This window comes from Schistocerca nitens, chromosome 8 (genome assembly GCF_023898315.1).
Source record: "Schistocerca nitens isolate TAMUIC-IGC-003100 chromosome 8, iqSchNite1.1, whole genome shotgun sequence".
NCBI classification, from domain to species: domain Eukaryota; kingdom Metazoa; phylum Arthropoda; class Insecta; order Orthoptera; family Acrididae; genus Schistocerca; species Schistocerca nitens.
The window spans coordinates 623,021,364-623,045,681 of record NC_064621.1 but is presented as its reverse complement, the minus strand read 5'-3'; the positions used below and the strand labels follow the sequence as shown (position 1 = coordinate 623,045,681).

The 24,318-nt window shown below is 40.2% G+C and overlaps 1 protein-coding gene across 3 annotated transcripts in view; it reads left to right on the top strand.

Moving 5' to 3' along the window:
- Window positions 1-24,318, top strand: part of LOC126199189 (uncharacterized) — a 200,766-nt gene that overhangs the window by 123,611 nt on the left and 52,837 nt on the right. For all 3 annotated transcript variants that reach the window (XM_049935969.1, XM_049935967.1, XM_049935968.1), the window contains one exon: window positions 21,711-21,816. In XM_049935969.1, coding sequence (XP_049791926.1) covers window positions 21,711-21,816 — 106 coding nt within the window. The remainder of the gene's footprint in view (window positions 1-21,710; window positions 21,817-24,318) is intronic.

Here is a 24,318-nt window from a genome sequence, read left to right as displayed (position 1 = left end):
GCAGATCAAACTTACTTCTCCTTTGTATCTGAAGATAGCTTTATTTAATCGTATACTCTTCTAGGTTTCTATCAGTTGCTGTGACAATACACAATAATGTTGATGCTGTTTTGCATAATAATGTTTGAACCAGAGACTTTGTAGGTTCTGTGACAAATAGCACGTGTCTCTCTGAACATACGTCATAGGATTGAGAACTGCTGGGTTACCGTACGTAGGTCAGAGGGTCACTACACAGCAACGGAGGCTACTACCGGTGTTGGTGACTTTGATGGGGCACGTGCGAGACTTTTTTTTTTAATTCAGCAACTCTCCATCCAATCCAGTTAAAGATATCTGTACTTAAATATTAGTGTAAGATCCAAAGAGATGAAACTATTAGAACCTTAGTGATCAACAGCTTAAGTATCTGCAAGAAAGTAACAGAGTCTGGAGCAGTCCTAAAGAGAAATGGGACTCATATAATACTAGATACAGAAAGCTAGGTGAGACATGAAATTGTTAACAGTGAGATTTTCAGGGAAAATGAGGCCTATATCAAAAATGAAGTGGAAATGTTGTTTTAATCAAAGTAGACAAGAAACTTAAATCCGCGGAGATATAAATTGGTAGCTGCATCTGTGATTGATTGGGCAGGACCCAGTATCGACAGTGTACATAAACTTATGATTGGGTCTTTCTCATGACAGCCACACCCACACCGAGACATACTGCAAAATGATACTAAATACATTCCCTGAAAGCGACCTAGAATGGATAGTGTAGAATCCCATTCATGATGAGGATAGAGACTGTTGACCATCAGAACTGCAGCACCTTGAAAGTGGCATGCAGCAAACTCTAAACTGGTATGAAATGCACTAAATGCTTTGATATGCAAATGGTTATAATTTTAGTGCAACTGCACAAAGCAAATTAGGAGTAACTCCATCTGTATTCTGTGTATAAGGAAACATCATACAGTAGGTCCTTCATTCAGGAATTGTTTTGGAATGTTATTTGTTTGTGATTACATCATGTTGTTGCTTGCTAACAAGCAGAAATCAGTGCATGCCAGAATTGAGACTGCTGTTTGTCATTCTTTGATATTGCTGTTGCTTGTGTTGGTTGGGACCCCGTGACTACCACACAAATAGGGGATCTGTCGGTTCAGGAGGGCCATGCCAAATGCCATACAGGATCTCAACAGCCCATGTAATTAGTGCCTGAGAGGCTAGACACTGCTCAGCTGTGTAGGGTCGTACAGCTGTGTCACATACCTTGAGCCCGGAAATGCACTTTTTTCCAGTGCGACAAAGTCTGGAATGCCATAGATAGTTAGCATTGGGACTATTATTGTGGCTTGCCTTGACACAGCAGCAGAAAGAGAGGTACTCTGAAGTGATGCACATAGTAACAACACTGGGCACAGGAGTGGCACCATGTCATCTTTTGAGATGGTTCCAAGTTCTGCACACAGCTTCACAATGGACACATCTGTGTGTGCAGGCTACCAGGAAAATGAACATACTAGATTGAATTCATCATCATCATAAGAGCCTAGGACCTGTCACGGTGGTATGGGGTGCCACTGGAAACACAACATAATCATTTCTGACGATAAAATCTTTTCGGATAGTCAGTTGAGTGGTGACATTATCTTGTTGCAACATTTCAATGATTTTTGTACCCATCATCCTCAGACAAATTTTCGGGTTGCTGTGTGCTGCATATCCCATGTAGCCACTGGAATGTTGACTGTAGGTGGGCCAATCACATATCTCTGGAAGAGAGAGCTACGCCAGTAGTGGGGAAAATTGGTGCTGCCTGTGGTGAGGAATGTGGTGTGCCTCAGTGTGGGCATCGAGTCCTTGTGTCTTTCCATTCTGTCCATAGATGCTGGCACTATTTAGAATGGAGCATTCCTGTCATACTTTTTCAGTATGCAGAGTCCCATCTTGTGCTGAGTTGAAATCCACTATCCGGGTTTATTAAATTGTTGTGCAGATGTATTTCTATCGCATCTGTGACAACCGAGTCCCAGAAGCTATTGGTGCTGCATAGCTTCTTTGTTTCTTCAGAATGAGAAGTGTGTTCCTTGTTGATGCTATGCTCTTCCACTGTAGACTTACCTGCCTGCCCTGCTCAAATGTTTCTGATGTGTTTTGTATGCCAGTGTGAGATGCATCACTGTGTCTGTGCCTATCTATTCTCATCAGATACACAGAACACAGCATCCTGACACTTTGGGTGAAGATGATGGGTATGAAACTCATTGAAATGTTGCTACAAGGCAATGCCATCACTTGGCTGATCACCTGAGAAGTTTTATATTGGAATACACTGAGGAAGCCTGCAAACACATATAATCATTTCTTGTTTACATTGCTGGTAATTTTGACTACAGCTGTTACATTTCTAATGTATTAACACCAGCTGTTGTGCCCCATCTTCGAGGTCTCTGCGACGTTATCCTTCAACAACATAACACGAGATCACATGTGGCCCATGCTGTGCTGTCCTATCCTGACACAGAGGGCGCTCAACTGTAGCCCTGGCAAGCATATTCTCTAAACATCTCACCCACAAGAGACATCAGGTCACGGTTTGGCATGAGACTGGAGCTCCATCACTCACCAGCCACTGTGATTGATGAATTCTGGCCTCGAGTTGAAACAGAGCCACTCAGATAGCAGAGTCACTCAGTGTGCTTCTTTCGGGATTCTGGGAGGTGAGACAGTCCCAGATGAAATCCACCTCACTTATTAACAATGAGGGCCTGGTGAGCTGAGCAGTGAGGGTGTGGTTTGTAGGCGGTTTCCCACATCCAAGTAGGTGAATACTGGCTGATATCCGCATGCCGCCTCAGATACATGCTACACAAACATTCAGAAACTGTTCTCACACTTGAACTTGACATGTACTGTAGACACAGGCACATGTGGTACACATATTCTGTCATGGAGGATGTGGTGGGATCAGGAACGGCATTGTGTAGTAACCAAAACCAACCGAGGGAACGCCTTGGGCTGCGGATCGGAGCCGCCAGGCGGGGAAGCCGCCAGCGGTGGAGCACGCACCACTGGGTAAACACAAGGACAAGTCGGACGACAAACCAACGACAACCGACAATGACCGACACAACAAGGAAGGGATAAACAACGGAGGTTGTAGAAACCACAACACCAAACACCAACAGTAAATCCACTCGGAAACCAGAGCCAGGCTAACGTCAACAACGAGCAATGACCAGAACACAGTACCGTCAAGATATAGACGCAATCCAGAGTGAGTACCAGACTGACTGGACTAGGGCAGAGCGGGTCCCTATATACGAATCCAGAGGGAGCGGCTATTGGCCGCTGTCTGCACGTGGCATAGCGGTGGCGCCCTCGCTGTGCGAGAGCCGCTGCGCGGAATAGCCGCCGCGGACGCGGAGCCCTCTATGGGCTGACCACGTCCATTTGTTCTGGTGCGTGTTCAACTTCCGCGGCAGGAGGTACTAGAAATTGAACCACCAACTAACATTCCCAAAATCCCTAAAACAATGCCAACCTCATAGAGAAGCAGGATAAAGTGAGATAACAGAAGAAGAAGAAGTAGTAGTTGAAACAGCTTCAAATGACATAGTCGCATATCTGTGCTTCAAGCTCAGTTTGATCGGTATGCAGCCCAATTAGAGCCGTTGTTCCTGCAAGAGGCAGTGACTCTGTGTACTAAATTTTGGACCCCAGCTACTAGCGCAACACCTGCAGATTTAATCAAGTATTCTTCCTGATATACTGTATATGTACAGTAATTAAAATTTTGTCATATTTTATCCTTCCTGATGGTGAAGTTTTAATGGCCAGCAGTGTATTGGCAACAAATTGACCTAGCTTCATTGTCGAGGTTCATGATGAAAATGGTTTCAGTCACCACGATGCAGTTGTAGTAACGATGATCAACAAAGTACAGAGGGCAGCTAAATAAATAATAGAGATTTACATCTTCAGTAAACTGGATAAGTAGCCAGTAATACCATATCTCCGAGGAGGAACTTCAAACATATAGCTCTGGCCAGTAGCATTTAGAGCAACTGTGACTTATGTTTAGAACAACAGTTGACCAGACACTAGACAGATGTGTACCTAGTAGAACATATATTGTTTGTAGGAACTGTCAAAGTAGAAAAAGACAAAAAATTCTTCTGAAGAAATGCAACAACTGCATAATAGTTGTATAACAAGGCACCCTAGTATAGATTTGGAGATGCCAAGTGAAATACATTTGCCTGTTAAAATGGCAATATGTTAAGTCTTCGATGACTACCATAGCATAAACGTATTGAAAGCCATCTCACAAAGCACAGAGAAATTCTGGTCACACAAAAAAGCTAACACTTGCACTGAAGTTAGTGTCCAAATGCTTACAGGTACCTCAGAAACTGGATCAAGAATAGAAATGCTAAACCCTAATTTTGGCTACTCTTTTACACAGGAAAATCCAGAGTACTACTGCGAAAATGACTCATCGCCATCTTCGTTTCCCCTTTATCCAGCATCAGGGTGAGTTGGGACATTTATGGTACTCTCACTTTCCCCCGTCTTTCCACCATTCTTCTTCTGTATCTGTTTCATTCCAGTCCAGATACCTTCCTCTAGTCTTTATCGAGTCAGTCCATCTTGCTCCAGGCCTCCCTCTTGCCCTCAAATTTTGCCTCCATCTTTCATTTTGATGTTCTTCCATTCTGTTTACATGTCCAAATCATTTTGAGCTGTTCTTCTTGGTCTTCTCATCCAGGTTTTCATCTCTAATTTCATTTCTACCTCTTCATTTCTTACTCTGTCTCTCCCCATTTTCCTTAATATACATCTTAAGAATTTCATTTCACTCACTTGGTTTCTACTCTCTCTCCTCTTCTTGTCACTGTCCAGGTCTTCAATGCATATGTTAGTGTGAGTATAAAGTACATCTCGTACAGCACTTCCTTATACTTCATCGGCACCTCCTGTCCCCAGACTAAGCCCTCAAATACTGGTGAAATGCATTGCTCTGTTGTACCCCTTTGGTAACTTGTGCATTGATTGTTGCATTCTCTGTTATGACACTTCCTAGATATTGAAAGCTTTCCTCAACTTCAGTATCCTGTCCTTTGATATTAATTTTTCCCTTGCCTTCTCTGTCTTCTCTGGTTACCATCATATTCATGCTTTTCTCCACTTTCATTCCACATTTCTTGATTTTTTCCCCCTTTAAATTGTCTACTTGTTCTCGTACAGTCTTACTGCTGGTTCCTCACACCACAATGTCATCAGCAAACAGCAGTAACTTCTCTTCCTCTATGAACTTCTTTTGTTTGTCTCTTTGATGATTTTATCCATCACCATTGTAAATAATAATGGTGACGCCACACTTTCTTGTCTCAGGTCAGCAAGATTCCTAAACTAACCAGTTCTTCCAACTTGGGTGTGGACACAGTTGAAGCTTTTGTCATATATTGCTTGAAGAATTCGGGTTGTTTTTTATCCAACTTTCTCTCTCTCTCCGAGGCTTCCCACATTTTTTCTCTGGGGACACTATTGCAAGATTCCAGGTGCATTTCTGTCAAGTATCTCATACTAAAAAGATTGGGTCCACTGTTGATCTACCACATTGAAAGCCATACTGCTTCTCTTGTAACTGACCTTCCACGTTTTCCCTCAGTCTTCTTTCCAATATCCTCTCCAGTATTTTTGCTATGTGTGATATGACTGTGATCCCTCAATAGTTACCACTTACTTTTCTGTCTCCATTCTTGAACACTGGAATTATTGTCCCCCTTCCCCATTCTTCAGGCATACGTATCCGAGCCCATATGCATTTAACAATCTGTATAACCATTGTAGCTATTAGGTCCAGCTGCCTATGTTTTCTCCACACTTCTTTCATCTATACCAGGTGCCTTTCCTGTTTTCATTCTTCTGAGTGCTAGTTCTACTGCTAATATCTTTCTCTTCTTGCAGGGTTAGGTCCCCATGCTGAACTTCTATTCATTGCTGTTTCTCACATTTAGTAGTTTGTCTAAGTACTCTTTCCATTTTCTCCTTATCTTCCATGATTGCATTATTAACCCTTCATTTTCCTGTTTCACCATCTTTTTGTCTCTTCTTGCAGGGTTAGGTCCCCATGCTGAACTTCTATTCATTGCTGTTTCTCACATTTAGTAGTTTGTCAAAGTACTCTTTCCATTTTCTCCTTATCTTCCATGATTGCATTATTAACCCTTCATTTTCCTGTTTCACCATCTTTTTGTAAGTGCTTTCCTTCCTCTCACTCCTTGTAACTCCATAGAGCAACCTTTTATTTCTAGTAACATTCTTTTCCAGTCTTGTGTGAATTCCTCCCACGTTTTGCTCTTTTTTTCAGCTGCCATTTTCTTATACTTCTTTTAACTTTCCTAGTATTTCCTTTTGCTTTCTTCCATTTTATCTCTGTTCCATTCGCTCCATGCTTTCTTCTTATCTTTTACTGCTTCCTTCACCTACTCATTCCACCATGGTATCTCCTTATCCTTTACCATTCCAGACATTTTGCCACAGGTGCCCTCTGCAGAGCTTACAAATGCCACTTTGAACCTATCCCATTCTTCTTCCATACTTTTGCATTTCTGTGCTTGGGATTTTAAGCTTAAGTAATACCTTGAACTTTTCTTGTATCTTCCTTTCCGTCAGCTTACACACTTCTATTTTTCTACTCACTTTCTGCCTTTCTTCCTTCCATTTCACCCTCCTCATTTTTGCCTCTGCTACTCGATAGTCTCCATCGAAAGCTTCTCCTGGGAGTGCAGTTACATACATCCATCAACTGCCTGAAATTTAGCTTTTCCACCATAAAATAGTCAATGACAGTCTTCTTCCTTCTCTCTCCTCACCCACATCTTATCATCTTTTGGCTATTTTTTGTCCTGAACTACATGTTGCCCACAATCAAACCGTTTCTTTCCCAAAAGTCAACCAGTTTCTCTCTCTCTCTCTCTCTCTCTCTCTCTCTCTCTCTCTCTCTCTTTTATCCATATCCGTATGGACCAGTTATCTCCCCCTTCCCTAGTCTGTCCTCTCCCACCTGTGCATTTAAGTCACCATCATTATCACCTCCACATTTGTAATTTCACTATCTTATATCTCTAGGAACTTCTCTTTATTTCCTGTCTGTGCTGCACGTACTTTGGATGAAGTCCTTCACTCCATTATTTGTCCTCATCTGCATCTCCATCATCCTTTCACTTGTGTATTCTGCTGCTGATTCAGAAGGATGTAGGTTGCAGTAGGTATTGGGAGATGAAGAAACTTGCACAGGATAGGGTAGCATGGAGAGCTGCATCAAACCAGTCTCAGGACTGAAGACCACAGCAGTGTGTATTCTACTGCCACCATTATTCTTTGGCCTCTCATCTGCCACTCCAATAAAGTGTGTATCCTTTTCTCATTTTCCTCCTTCCTCTTCCCTCCCACCTGACTTCACTAAGCCCAAACATTTGTACATTTTCTGTCTCCAGGAAGTCTGTCAGCTCATTTGCCTTTGCAGGCAGGGCCATCACATTAATGATGCCTGCCTACAGTATTATCAGACACCCACTTCTCACAGTTACCACAGCACCTCAAGAACGGTGTGTTGCCTACAGGGTATGTTCTAACATTTTCTGAGGCTGGTTTTGAAGTACCATTGCATGTGCAGGCTATTATTACAATGAGGTTGCAACTTCCAGAGGCATTTTAGAGTTACTACCAACAATGGTTTAGGCCACTCCTAAAATGGTGAACAGACGACTTTTGTAGCTGCATCTCTGGAGTACAGGTGTTACAGGTAAAATGATATGAAGACAGTTCTTCCACTTTTTCCCACTGTTTTGGCTTGTGTATTCTCTTCCATTTTCAGAAACTATTGAATGTCTACACCTGTTACCATGTCAAGGGGCTCTTATTGGGTGCTATCATCTGGAGCCAGATGGATCCTGGTTTTTTAATGAGGTGGTTACTCCTCCCACAATTTCTTCCTTACCACTGGTAAGGCGAGGTCCCAGTTTGGAACTGGCATTGAGGAACAGTCGAAATTGCTTAAACAGAACAAATCTACAGGGCCCAATCGAATCCTTGTTAGATTTTAGGTACTATACGTAATTCACAACTGAGTTATCACCTGTTTTAACCATAACATATTGTAGATCGTACAAACAATAAACTGTGCCAAATAGTAGAAAGAAATTGTAGGTCAGGCCCAAGTACTAAAAGGCTAAGAAGTGATCTGCAAGGCTACAGCTCCATATGCTTGGCACCCATCTATTGTAGAATCTTAGACCATATTCTGAGGTTAAATGCAATAACTATCTTGAACAGCAAAATCTCTAAAACTGTGGGAACCAACTCACAGTTTTCTCACATGACATCCTGAAAGCCATCACAGAGGAATTAGATGCAGTATTTTTCGACTTCTGAAAAGTGTTTTACACAGTACTAGTCACTGACAGATTCAGAAGTAATATCAGGCACATACCATGCTAATGTGTTGAGACCAGTGCTTTTCATCTTGTGTATTAAAGTTTTGACAAACATCATTGATAGTAACCTCAGACCTTTTGCTGATGATGCACTTTTCTACAATGAAGCACTATCAGAAATTGTAACTCTTTCTTGAACTCCTCCCTCCCCCCCCCCCCCCCCCCCCCAACTCTTTATGTAGTGATAGGTATCTAGTGTCTCTTTCATGAGCAGTGAACATGTATGTGGTGGGCTTGAGTTTCCAAGCCATTGTGGCATTTCTTCTTTCCCCAAGCTGCAATCCCATCCCAACTATTACCTCTGGCACATGAAGATGGTAGCTTCTTTGATGCAGACTCTGCTCTGATTTTTATCTGTTTGCCACCCCCTTAACCTAATATCTAATAATGGTTTTTGGCTAGTCAAGAATGGTCCCTGTTTTTAAGTCTGACATTTCACTTTTCAGATTTTTTCCTCAGTATCGTGAGCAGTGCAGGAAAGTTCGCTCTCTGTGGCACACATCTCCATGTGGTGTACTTGATGACTAAATCACAAAAACACAAAACAGAAAACATGGTGTATTTGATATTTAAAAGTGCCTAAAACACAGCACATTAGCCAATCCACTGTGGAGGGCTGTCAAGTAGTCATATGATATTAGCTATGCAAGGATCATACTGTTGGTAACTGAGATGTCCATTCCCCATGAATGCCAAGGAGTATGTGTTCATCATATCTGGGAAGTGGGGACCTGCACTAAGTATCCGTTATTTTGGTGGGGTAGTACCCTGGTAGGGTGGTTGGCATCTAGATGGACAATATGCATGGTGGCCATACATCCCAGCAGTCTCACCTGACAGATCAGCCAAAGATATATCACGGAACAAAAACATAGTATATTTTGTGTGTTTGATGATTATTGCGTGGCACCTTTAAAGTGTTGCAATTTTAACAGTAAGCAGTGCAAATAAAGTATTTATTCAAACAGTTCAGTAGCAAAGAAACAGCTCACCGAATAGCAGAAGTGTTGAGTCATGAACTGTGTGTGCCTATCAATGACTCAACATTTCTGTTGTTTGGTGAGTGGCCTCCTGTATTTCTAAATTATTTACATTTTGCAAGAACTGTCCTTACTATTTTTAAAGTATTTATTCAGGATTAGTGAACTGTAAGAATATTGTGTAAAGTAGATAACTGCACATCTTTCAGAGGTCTTTTTAAAGATCTTGGAATTCTAACACTCACTTTTCAATACATTTTCTGTTTAAACCTTTTTGTTACTGCTAATAAAAATTAGTTTTTCTTGTACTGTGATTTGGGGAATTTTGTTGTTGGCTTTACCTCCTTATGTAGGATTCAAAATGGGTTTGTTAATCTGTATGGGTTTGTTAATCTGGTGCAGAAATACACAATAAGTTCCTGCCTAACATAAAGCCAGAAATTGGGAACCATGATCAGTTCAAAAGAAATTTAACAACCTACCACATTAGCCACTTCAACAGATGATCTCATTGCAATCTTGTCGTATGATGACATGTTTGGAGACCGTGGCTTTTATTTGAAGACAAATGTTGATGGTATTGAGACAGTAAAAATGTGAAAATATTTGGCTAAAAACAGAGATAAAAATGCAATACAAGAAAAAAGAAAACTTAAACATGTCATATACAACTTGCATCTGCAGCTAGGACACAGCCTCTCACCCTGACAATTCTCACACATCCTGCAGCACATAGACAATAAAGCAGATGAAGAAAAAATTATTATCTTATCCAAACACAAAAAGGAAATAGAAACCTTAATATCTATGTACAATTCCGAGTGGGATAAAAACAAAGCCAACACAAATTTTTTGACAGTAATTAATACAACTGTCATCCAATTCAGCAACAGTGAACTTACTGTATTAAATAAAGGTCTGAAACATAATCTTGCAGCAAATCTCAAAAACCACAGTGTTAAAAATCTCATAGCCTGCACAAATCTTGCACGTGACACAGCAAAACTGGACACATGTGAGAAAAATGCACTCACATACAAGGCAAATAAACTGATAATGAAACAACTAAAAACAAATAATACCCACCAGAGCACTGAACTTAAAGATTTGAAAAATTTTAACAGCAAAATATCTGAAAGTAAAGCACTCATAGTAAAGGCTGACAAAGGAAATTCTTTAATCATAATGCATGAAAGAGAATACATACAGAAAACCTTACAATGTTTCTATATTACTGAAATATAATCTGATCCTACAATAAAATTCCAAACTAAACTCTGTAAGCTACTGCAAAACTGTAACTTTTTACTGAACAAATATGATGTACATAACTGTATAACAATGAATCCCTCAGCACCAAAACTGTGTGCACAGCCAAAGGTTCATAAAGAAAATTCTCCCATTTGCCCAATTGTTAACTCAAGAAACAGCCCTGCATACTTCATAAGCTGTAAACTAAAAAAACTCATTACCAAATATTATACATTTGAAAATAACTACACCATACGTAACACACATGAACTCATAAGCTTAATTAAAGACATCCGCATCCCACCAACAGCTAAATTAGCATCACTAGACATAGTCAACGTATACACAAACATCCCTGTCAAAGAGACTATTAACATTATAGGAAACAATCTGCTCAAATATAAGAAAATTAGTATTGCAGAGATCTATGAACTCATAGAAATAATTACACTTATTCTAGAGCATAATTACTTTAGCTTCAACGACAAGCTGTATCAACAACATTATTGTTTGGCAATGGGAAGTAGCTTAACCGGGGTATTGGCTGATATTTACGTCAACCATATAGAACAAAAATTCTTCTCAACTAACCAACACATCTCAAACAAAATAATCTACTACAGAAAATATGTTGATGATACGATCTTACTTTTTGATGGTGCAAACAATGAAATTTATACCTTAGCAGCAGATCTAAGCAAAATGCTCAAAAATATTAAATTCACAGTTGAACATGAAACTAATAAAAGCATTAATTTTTTGACCTGTGAAGACTTATAATAGTAACCATAAATATCAATTTAGTATTTACAGAAATCCTACCACCACAGATGTCAGTATTGACAATTCATCTTGCCACCCCCACCAACAAAAAATGGCATGTTTCAGAACGATGCTACACCGAATTAAAAAAGTACCAATGAGTGACACAGACCAACAAAATGAAATCAATATAATTAAAACTGTTGCTCATAATAGTGGTTATAAACCAATAATAATAAAAAAACTCCACAACAAAATGCAAACAAAAACCGTGGATCCACTTAACAATAATCCACACAATATTCACTCCAAAACAAATCAGTGTTCCACAGAAGCCAAACCTAAGTATGCTGCTCTCCCATACATAGGCCCACTATCATACCAAACAGCAAACTTATTTTTTAAAAAAATATTATCACAATCAGCTTTTCCACAAATAATAAATTACAACAAAAAGTAATCCATGATTTAAATACCTCCAAAAGTCCTTACTGTAAATCTGGAATAGAAAAGCTCAAATGTGATACATGCCCAAAATTCTACATTGGACAGACAGGCAGAAGTTTTGAAGTTAAATACAAAGAACACATTGATGCTTTAAGGCCTGACAACTGCATTTGCAGCCTATATTGCTGAAGAAAACCATTCAGTGAGAAACATTGAGAACAACTTAAAAATTTTACATCTATCTGAAAAAGGAACCACTATGAATATATTAGAAGAAATAGAAACACACACACACACACACACACACACACACACACACACACACACACAGAAAAGCAGCACCCCAGACTATATCCTTAATGAACAAACTGAGTTAGCTAACACCACTTTCATGAAAAATTTCCAAACATTATTTTCCACCCTCCAAAGCAAAAAATATTCCTACACCTATCTGCAGGTCAAGTAGCATAATGTACTGCCTTATGTTTGATGTGGAACATCTTTATAATGTAACAGTATCTAAAATTCACAAAATCAGTGTATCTCCGTACTAGTGTAAAACGTGTTTCAGTTGCATAAGTGAATATACCATCCTTTTCCAGACATGGGGCATCATTATAATGTTATGATATATCATAGCATCTTTGACACTCGTGTTCTTGTAAACACTTTATATCTATCAAAACGTGGTGCATGTTAGAAATGTATTCTGTGACAAATCTAAAGTGCTCGATGATACAAATTTGTGTGTGCAGTGATAAGAATGTGACAAACCTAAAAGAAAACAAATACTCCAGACTGACATTTCATGTAAGTCACATCCCAGTGCAAAACATCTGACAATGAATTGTAATGATTCGAAACTGGTAATGATACCTTTTGAATGAAGGAACTTAAAATAAATTTGTGGTTGGTTGCTGTCTCAACACCATCAATATTTGATTATCTCATTATCTATATTCAGCTATTTGAAATTCCTGTTAGGTTCATGCCAAATAGCAGTGTTAATTTTAAACCTGCATGGCATGGATTAGTGTATTACAACTGCAGGTACACATTGTCTTTGAAAATATCTATGTAGGCTGATAAATATTATGCTACAAATAGGAGATAAACAGCAGCTATTTAATATAACTGAGGGAAACAGCAGCTGTTTCAAAGCAAGAACTTTCCTTCTGATGTACAAGGTTACATTTAAACAGAAATAGTATCAAGCTGTATAAAGATAGTTTATTGTTATCACATTGTACAATTCTTTATGTTTGTTTATGTTACCGCAGTTTATTCCACATTCGCTAAGGTTCACATACTCGATGGTGTTCATGGAAAATGAGAAATGAATAAGTCTGAATGGAATATGGTTGAAAGGCATTCACTTGTAGCCTCTTTGCCTCTGTCTCTATTTTCTCCGTGTGCTTTTACCGGGCAGAGATCACTGTGTATTGCTTCAGAAGGTAGGTTTGAGGGATTTTATTTCGGTAACAGATTACAGCTCTGTGGCACTGTACTTTGAGATCTTCAGTTCTCTGAGCTATATGGAAGTGGCCGACAACTTGCTGGCCTCTCCATTCTGAGTAGGTTTGCATTAAACACTGTGCTCCATTGTATGACTTGCTTTCCTCTAAACCAGCTGGTGCAAGAAAGGACACTTCCCCTTCCATTACTGCTTCTGTGGTCAGGTCTGTGTTGTGTTGAGTTTATGTGAGAAAATCTTCTAATTTGCCTTTCTCACATGGCCATATTGGAAATATATCATCTGTGTAGTGAAATAAACACTCTAACTTGTACATATCCGGGTACTGCATTTGATCTTTGAAGCACTGTTTTTTAATGAAGGGCAGGGATGGGGACTGTTTCAGACAGCTGAGAGTTACTTTCAGATATGCTTCACTACTTTATTAATGCCTGCTTTCAGTGATTTGCATTAAAAATTTGCTAGTGTTTCATGATGGCACAACTGCTCTGATTAAATACCTAAACAGAATCTCACACACACAAATTACATTACTGAATGACTGCATAATGGTTCGCAGCAAATAATGTTTTAACCTCATAAAGCTTCCAAGAGTAGATTAAAACTGTGTGCCCGATTGAGACTCGAACTCAGGACCTTTGCCTTTCGCGGGCAAGCGCTCTACCATCTGAGCTACCGAAGCACGACTCACGCCAGGTACTCACAGCTTTACTTCTGCCAGTATCTCGTCTCCTACCTTCCAAACTTTACAGAAGCTCTCCTGCGAACCTTGCAGAACTAGCACTCCTGAAAGAAAGGATATAGCGGAGACATGGCTTAGCCATAGCCTGGGGGATGTTTCCAGAATGAGATTTTCACTCTGCAGCGGAGTGTGCGCTGATATGAAACTTCCTGGCAGATTAAAACTTTCCTTCTGATTTACAAGGTTACATTTAAACAGAAATAGTATCAAGCTGTATAAAGATAGTTTATTGTTATCGCATTGTACAATTCTTTATGTTTGTTTATGTTACCGCAATTGATTCCACATTCGCTAAGGTTCACATACTCGATGGTGTTCATGGAAAATGAGAAATGAATAAGTCTGAATGGAGTATGGTTGAAAGGCATTCACTTGTAGCCTCTTCGCCACTGTCTCTAATCTGCCAGGAAGTTTCATATCAGCGCACACTCCGCTGCAGAGTGAAAATCTCATTCTGGAAACATCCCCCAGGCTGTGGCTAAGCCATGTCTCCGCTATATCCTTTCTTTCAGGAGTGCTAGTTCTGCAAGGTTCGCAGGAGAGCTTCTGTAAAGTTTGGAAGGTAGGAGACGAGATACTGGCAGAAGTAAAGCTGTGAGTACCGGGCGTGAGTCGTGCTTCGGCAGCTCAGATGGTAGAGCGCTTGGCCGCGAAAGACAAAGGTCCCGAGTTCGAGTCTCGGTCGGGCACACAGTTTTAATCTGCCAGGAAGTTTCATATCAGCGCACACTCCGCTGCAGAGTGAAAATCTCATTCTGGCTTCCAAGAGTAATCTGCTATGGATTGAGGTGGTAAGTAAATAATCATGTAATAATCACATTTTAAATTTATTTAGAGTATCTTGAAATAATGCATATGAATGGTTAGAGAACACTACACAAATGTAGACAATATGTACTTATTTAATTTAGTTTATCACAGTTTGTACATAGTAGCCTTCACCACTCTGTTGACCTGCATAGAGAAATTCTTATATGTTTCAGCCACCTATTTCGTTACTACATAATGTGCTATGACAATTCAGTAAAAAGTGATGAAGCATTTAATCTAAGACAAATGATCTCTATGAATATCTTGCTGCCAGTTTCTGAAAATTACACAACCATCATTTTTGCATATACTTAACCATAAATATATTGTATTGTCTTTGTGAATAAAAACAAACTTTTTTTGCGTGTGGAAAACTATGATAGAAATTTCAAAGCAATTTTCTAAAGAATCTACTTTCCCATCTTAAGGTAAAAATCTGGCAACAGAAGTGAAGCAACAAAATCAGAACAGCAGTGTTCAAAAGATAAGCTAAAGTCACACCTTGAAAATGAAAATTAGAACTGAATAGTAACAATATTTGAAACAAAAGAGGAACATTTAATTAGCAGCTGCCAGACCAAGAAGAACTTGACGAAGTATAACAGATCTTCAAATTATGGGGTCCAAAATTTTAGAAATAATGATATGAAAGGGATAGTTACTACTCACCATGTAGCGGAGATGCGGAGTCACAGATAGGAGCATGCGTGCACCCACCCGCCCGCCCACACACACACACACACACACACACACACACACACACACACACACACACACACACACACACACACACACATAAAACTGTGGCATGACGCCTCGACTACCTGCCAGCCGACCCTGTTGAACAAGGGGAGGGAGGAGGACTAATTTCTTCCTCGCCAAAACCATCATGTTTACACCGGAGGAACAGAGAGGGGGAAGCAGTACACGCCAGTATTCTTATGAGTGGAGCGCTGCCAGCCTGTTACGCACCATGCGTTTACTCACAACTAATTTTGCAGAAGACGAAATCTAATTTGGAAATTCGAATGCAGTGTTTGATACTGGGGTTACATGTTTAGCCTGAAGAAATTTTACTAAGCACTTCAATGGCAGTTTCTGAGTGTTTTATTCTTCCCGCATTATGGAAAAAAATGGTTGAACATTACTATTGTCAAACACCTACAATGGCTAAACATATTCCAAATGGGTAAATATGTTGCGAGTAATTACAAGGGATAAAGACATTGCTAATAAGCCTGACATAAGTTGGGCTTCAACGTATTTTTGAATATTTTTGCTGTCTGTTTCTGAGTGATAGTCGGACGTTTTGGTTTTTGAGCCATGAGACACCTGTCTCCGCCTGCATGAACAACAGTTAAACTCTGACCGGGACTTTTGTTTGACAATACTACTCACACATTATCACTTTGCCAACATTTATTTACTGTATAATGCATGTGAATCGATGTTTCCTCTTAGTAAACTACTGGTCACTTTAATTCTGATGACAACCTGAGAAAGTATGGTCTTTTAGCAACAATGCCCTCTCATCCGCACAAAACAAAACGTTAATTTTGACACCTTCTAAAACAAAAATCCATAGACAAAACATTGCTTCTAAGGGTTTCCTTGCTAGCTTTGAAGCACGTTTCTGTTTGACAAAAGTTGTGCAGTTTTCACAAAGTTCGTATTTCTTTCTATTGTTCGTAATGCCATAGAAATTGCTGCCTGATAATACATTTATCCATATCATTGGTCACATACTTATTGTGAGCTTCGTGCCTTATCTTCTTGGGCGCTAGTTTAACCGTAGCCTCGCTGTACCTCGTCACATGATCTAGTTCCTTTCACTGCCGCGTCACCACTCCGTCTTTCCAGGCAATAGGTATTGTTGCGTTCTCTACAACGAAAACTACAGAATTCATTTCGGTAGTTGGCCGAGGGTGTCAAGATTGGTCAGAAGCACTTTCATTGCGTTTCGTAAGAACAGAAGAATTGGTGCATCCGAATTTCTTGCAACTTGGGATGTAATAGGTAAGTGCTTTTCATATAACGTACAATTAGTATTGCGCATGCACGTTACTCATAAGTTAGAATTTTTCTCCTTCAAGATTGCAGAATAGGAAAATTTATTTTTCTTATGAGCTGTTACTTCAAAAATTAGCAAGTCGGCAAATAAGCACGCGTCTCCCCAATAGCTAGAATGAAAATAAAGTGAAGACAAGTGAAGTGATATGGTGATGACTAATTTGTTACCCCTTATTCCATAATCAGACACGGAAGAAGTAACACACGGAAATTACGACAGATGTCGAGTGTCAGTTCTTTGAAATGAACAACCGCAGTGCAGTGAGTTAATATATTTCAACTAGCATTAGTACCTATCGATGCCCGGGTGTGTATTTATTGCATTATTATGTTACTCCATCTCCTTATTCTTCCTCTCTCCATTGTCTTCCACCCCACCCTTTGACCGTTTCACCTGCGTCTGGAGTGAAATTCGGCCTGAAATTCAATGTCACGCGGCTCAATTCTTATGACTTCATCTCCTGAACAGTGTATCCTACAGTAATATAATTTTCCGTTTACGTGCAGTGGAATATCAGGAAACTGTCTGCGAAGTGTGTTGCAAATAAAGTTAGCACACTGACATTAACAGTTAGTTTCACGTAATCATTCTTTACAGGCTGGATCGAAACACGTCCGACGGTAGAAAAAGACTGTCTGGCAGTGAAAATAGGAAAAGACGGGCGCTGAAGGAAGATGACGATAAGAAGCAAAAGGATGCACTATAACGATATTTCAAGCCAAAGAGAGAATGAACTAGCAGCGGCGAGGGTGGAAAAATAGATCCTGAAAGTACAGAAACTAGTGTAGCTGCTGTAGCTACTTCTTTATCTTCAGGACATGACCAGAAAGTTGACGAACACAGTACTGCGACCACCACATACAGTGGCAATGCTGACGGTGGGCCATCCACAACATGGTCAACAGACCTCGTCTGGACTCAAGACCTGCTTTGTAACGAAAGCTACGAGTTTGAAACATGAGGCAGAACTGAATTTAGGCCACCCGATTCGGAAAATACCGGAGTAACATCAGCCGAGGTACTCACCACCGGAGAAGCGATTGAAGGCAAGCCTAAACTGGAAGACACAATTGACTCAGATCCCGGAAGATGGCTGGAAATTATTACCGACTGCATTCGAACGACTTTGGTCATGCGAGGTCCTCCCAAGCGCATTAAGGAAGCTGAAGAATGTCCTACAAATGCGGACAACCGGCGATTCAGCCCTGAGCACTACAGCTATTCTTTGAATTTAGAAGAAGCAGATAAACATTGGTTGTTGTAATCAAAGAGCAAGGTTACTGTGTTCTGCTTTTGTTGCAAACTTTTTTCGTCATCTACAGTAAAAATTGCAAAGAACGGTATAAGCGACTGGAGGCACCTTGCTTCGTATCTCTTAAAGTCATGGGAAGTCTACCGAGCATTTGAATTCACATAAAAAGTGGATCGTGTTTTCTGAGGGACTGAAAAAGTCACGAACTGTCGACGCCCATCATCAAAGGCTTCTGAATACTGATAGCAAACATTGGAAAAATGTTCTTGAGCACTTAATAGCAATAATTCATTTCCTGGGTTGGCAATGTCTGCCTTTGAGAGGAAGTACAGATACACTCTTTCAGCCTGACAGTGGAAACTTCTTGAAACTTGTTGAATTATTCGGAAAGTTAGACACTGTGATGATGGAGCACCTGCACAGAACAAAGCAAAGCAAGGTGAGAACAAGAGTCATCATTATCTTGGAAAAGAAACACAGAATGGAATAATTCATCTTATTGGATCATCTATAACCAACAACATTCTATTAATGATGAAATCTGCAAAGTAATACAGTATAATTCTGGGCTGCACACCAGATATTCCAAAAGTTGAGCAGATGACAGTTGTGGTACGTTTCATCCAGGAGACAAGACTCGACGGGGTATACGATGTCCGAATTCAGGAGCATTTCTTGGGATTTCTTCCAGTGCCCGATTCTTCAAGCTCCACTTTGACACACGTCGTACTCAAGTTCTTGGAAGATAAAAAAATCCTGTTGTGTAATATGAGATGGCAAGGATATGACAATGGAGCAAACATGAAAGGAAAGAAGTATGGTCTCCAGAAAAGAATTTGAGATATGAACAAGAGAGCATTTTATGTACCATGTAGCAGTCACTCATTGAATCTTGTTGTAAACAATGCCGCTATGTCTTATAAATATGCTGTTTCCATGTTTTCGACAGTGAAACCTTGTATGACTTCTTCTCGCTCTCCGTTCGACGTTGGGATGTCTTGAAGAAGTATCTGCCTAACCTGTTGCTGAAGCCACTGAGCGATACTAGGTGGGAAAGCCGCATTGATGCACTTGCTCCCCTGAGGTTTAAAATTGGAGGCGTTTATGATATACTGGTTCAGATATCAGAAAAATTCGATGGCATGACCGCTCACGAAGCAACGTCACTTGCGAATCAAATAAAAAATTACACCTTTCTCATTTTTCTGGTAATCTGGTACGAAGTTCTGCTTCACATCAGTGTAGTCAGTAAGACCCTCCAGACCATTGACATAAATGTTTCTGAGGCTGTGGAAATGCTTGAAAAAATGAAAGCATATTTTGAGACCTGCAGAACAGAAGAAAAGTTTGTGTCTTTCTTGATGGATTCTAAAGAACTGGCTACAGAATTAGAGCTAGAAGATGTAACATTACCATGGATAAGAGTTTCCTGGCGATGAAGTAAGAAGCCAATACACTTTACCTATGAAGGAAGACAGTAGATGACCCAACAAAACGTTCCAAGATTGGATTCTACTATTATCTTTTAGATATAGTAACCACATCTTTGGATGAGAGATTCAATCAACTGAAATCTCATTGTGGTTATTTTGATTTTCTCTACGACATCAGCGAGCTGAAGAATGCACCTCCTGACAGCCTGGACACAAAAGTGTAGAAACCTTGCAGCGATTTTGCAAGATCATGAGTCAAGCGACATTGATGCACTGGAGTTGAGGGAGGAACTAAAAGTGCTTTCAACATTGTTGAAACCTGGAATAGGTTCAAAAGAGATTCTGAAGGTTATAGGAAGACATAATTTTTGCCATAATGTTAACATTGCTCTGAGAATTCTCCTAACACTCCCAGTGACAGTTGCGAGTGGAGAGAGGAGTTTCTCAAAACTGAAATTGATAAAGACATAGCTCCGATCAACGATGAGCCAAACTCGTTTGAATGATCTTGCAACAATATCGATTGAGCATGAGCTTGCAGAGAACTTAAATTTCACAGATCGTGTGAAAGAGTTTGCACAAGCAAAAGCCAGGAAGGTTTGATTTGTCTAGTATTTTTTTAAATTTTTGTGTTATGATCAGTGTCTTGGTTATTTACTGTGTTGTTTCTTATTTTTTTCAACATTAAATAGTTACTGTAAATATTATTGTTCAAACCAAATTATCATTAAATTGGAAATATATTTTGTTTTCTGTTGAATACATTATCTGTTCACAACCATTGAAAAATGTTTATTTACGTTAACTGTAAATTCATGCCGCGCGGGATTAGCCGAGCGGTCTAAGGTGCTGCAGTCATGGACTGTGCGGCTGATCCCGGCTGAGGTTCGAGTCCTCCCTCGGGCATGGGTATGTGTGTTTGTCCTTAGGATAATTTAGGTTAAGTGGTGTGTAAGCTTAGGGACTGATGACCTTAGCAGTTAAGTCCCATAAAATTTCACACACATTTGAACACTTTGTAAATTCACAAGGCTTGTTAAAATTAGCTAGATTTCTTCAATCAGGTTTGACTCCATTTTTGAGCAGGTGCCCAGCAACTGTTTTGTACAAATCTGTAGAGAATGTCACCAATCAGTCACAATTTTTGTTTTTATTTTTATTTTCCAGATCTACATAAATTTCGGGCACCGTGTGGCTGTTCTCAATGCTTTGAGTTATGTTTACATCTATACCGTCTTGCTGAACGCAACTGTCAACACGACAGTTTAGATGTAAGCACATATTAAAAGCTTTGAGACTGGCCACTCAGTGGCCGAAACGTAGGTAGATCTGAAAAGTAAAAACAAAAATTGCGATTGATTGCTGACATTTCCTACAGATTTGTTTAAATAAAATTCCTTAAACGTTTTGTTAAAAAAAAATAATATTGGTGGCGGGGGGGGGGGGGGGGGGGGGGCAATTTAGCAACTCGCACGGGGCAGCACTTGGACTTGCGCCAGCCCTGTGTGTATGTGTGTGTGTGGGGGGGGGGGGGGTTGTCTATTTCTGACAAAGGCCTTTTTGGCAGAAAGCTCACTTTCTGACAGTCTTTTTGTTATGCCTATCTGCAATTCGGCATCTCCTCTATAAGATGAGTGGCAGCTATCCTTTTCATGATATTATTACATTACATCCTGGATTTTCCATTGTAAAATTTATAAATCTTTCTTTCAGAAGAATGGCAAAGAAATGGAGACAAGAAGATAGAAGAGGTAAAAGCTGTAAGCAGTAGAGTGAAGGAAAAATTGTTCCAGTCTCTTAATTAGTAGCAATGTTGGGTTAAATCATTATGCATTATGATATGTTGTTTTGTATGGTGAAACATCTAAATGAATCATACAATGACTTCGTTTCAATATCAAGCCTATCAGCCAATAGATCTGTTCTCTCAACTGCAGATGATGTATGAATTATGAAGAAGAGTAAATGTACATATTTAATTTTTTTGTTTTCAGGAACTCCAGGTATATCAGACCAAAGAAGAAAAATAGATGACTTTTTGGTAGTTTTGAGCAAATCTTGCCTGCAGATTACGGAACTAGACATAAGGGGGTGTACTACGTAAGTCAGCCGTTTCTTTTCACTCATTTTAACAACAAAAAAGTGCTCATTTATTTTGTGATTTGCGTTTTTGACACACTGAGATGCTTGAGTGATTTTGTGTGTAGTGTGGAGAGCTAAGGGCAGATACACTTGTGTAATGTAGTGGAAGAAGCATGTTGAAACCCTAGCCCAGACAGTTTAATATAGGTTTCCCAAGGTTTCTCAAGCTATTGAATGCTAAGATGATATCCAAAATAAGGGAGTTTTTATTTTATTTTTGACAGTGGAGTGCGGCGAGGGGGGGGGGGGTGCGGCAGCTAATGGAGTGGAAGGAATTATTAAACAAAGCTTATTTTAAATTTAGTTTTAAATAGACTAACTGAGTATCTAGTGATGTCCAGGTATTGTATGTATTCCAGTGTTCTATTATGAAAAGGAAAGATGCCACTCACCATATAGTGGAGATACTGAGTTGCAGATAGGCACAACAAAAAGCCTGTCACAAACAAGCTTTCGGCCAAAGAAACCTTTGTCGGAGAAAGCTTATTTGTGACAGTCCTTTTGTTGTGCCTCTCTGCGACTCAGCATCTCCACTATATGGTGAGTGGTGTTTTTCCTTTTCATAATAGTGTTACATTCCATCCTGGATTTTCCATTGTTTGATTTCCAATCTTCTGTTACTCATCTCCTCCTCGTCCTCTCTCTGTCCATCTTCTCCTCCCCTTCCCTTTCTCTGTCCATATTCTCCCCCCTTTCTCTGTCCATATCCTCCTCACTCCCTCTATCTGTCCATCTGCTCTCCATGTGTTCCTGTTCCCTCTCTCCATTCATCTGCTGCTTCCCCCTCTGTCTATCTCATCTTCCTTCTGTCATCTCCTCCTTCCCCCTCTTGTCACCTCATTATCCTCTTTATCTTTTCCTCACCCTCTGTACCTTCTCCTCACTTCCTTATAAATCCATCTCATTCTCCCCCGTCCCTTTGTCCATCTCCTCCTCTTCCCTTTCTTCTCCATATGCTCCTCTTCTTCTCACTATCCATTTCCTCTTCCTTGCCATTCTCTTGGTCTATTTCCTTCCCTCTGTCCATCTCCTCTTTGCCACATCTCTGTCCATTCCCTCCTCTCCCTCTCCCTCTCCCTCTCCCTCTCCCTCTCCCTCTCCCTCTCCCTCTCCCTCTCCCTCTCCCTCTCCCTCTCCCTCTCCCTCTCCGTCTCCGTCTCCGTCTCCGTCTCCGTCTCCCTCTCCGTCTCCCTCTCCGTCTCCCTCTCCGTCTCCCTCTCCATCTCCCTCCCCCTCCCCCTGTCCCTCTCCCTCTCCCTCTCACTCTCCCTCTCCGTCTCACTCTCCATCTCCCTCTCACTCTCCTCCTCCTCCTCCTCCTACTCCTACTCCTCCTCTCCTCTTCCCTTTGTCTGTCCATTTCACACTCCCCCACTCTCTGTCCATTTCCTTCTAGCCCCTCTCTGTTTGTCCATCTTCTCCTCCCCCTTCTTGCTCCACATCATCACCCACACCCAAATAGGAGGTTGCTGGTTCTTACCCCTACAGTATTTTGTTCTGGATAGTTCATAATATGTCTACCAAGTTTGGTTGAAACCAGTCCGGGGGTTTAGGAGGCACTTTTTACCCACGGCTTTGTCCACGCACACACTTGTCACGTATATTTAACATATTTCACTATATAGCCGAAATGCTGAGTCACAGATAGGCACAACAAAAAAACTGTCAGAATATGAGCTTTCTGCCAACAAGGTCTTTGTCGAAAATAGAAAACACACACACACACACACACACACACACACACACACACACACGTGCGCAGACGTAACTCATACACACATGACCACAGTCTCTGGCTTCAGCTGCCAGAGACTGTGGTCTCATGTGTGTGTGTGTGTGTGTGTGTGTGTGAGTGTGTGTGTGTGTGTGTGTGTGTGTGTGTGTGTGTGTTTTGTCTATTTTCGACAAAGGCCTTGCTGGGCGAAAGCTCACTTTCCAACAGTCTTTTTGTTGTGCCTATATGCGACTCAGCATCTCCGCTATATGGTGAGTAGCAACTGTCCTTTTTGTAATATTGTTACATTCCATCCTCGATTTTCCATTGTTTGATTTAACATATTTTACTCATACTTGTACACATATTTCACCGGTATCTCTAGCGAATTTCATCGTGCGGTTTCAGTTTCACACAGTTCAGGTTCATCCAGTGGTATATGTGGATACTGTCTGCGAAATGTTTGTGAGTAGAGTTAATGGTAAAGAAGTAATAAATTTAAACATCATGCTTGATGCAGCAGTTTTTTTTATACATTTCAGTGTTTGTGACATCATATCTCCTGAACTATGCATCATTCAAAGAAAAAATTTTGCATGTACATTCAATGGTGTATGTGAGTACTATCTGCCACATGTGTCTTCAATACAGTCAGTAGTAAAGAAGTAATAAATTAAAACATTATTTCCAATATGGAAGTTTTACTGCATGAATCTTGAAAATATAGTAAGCGATAAACTTTTTTC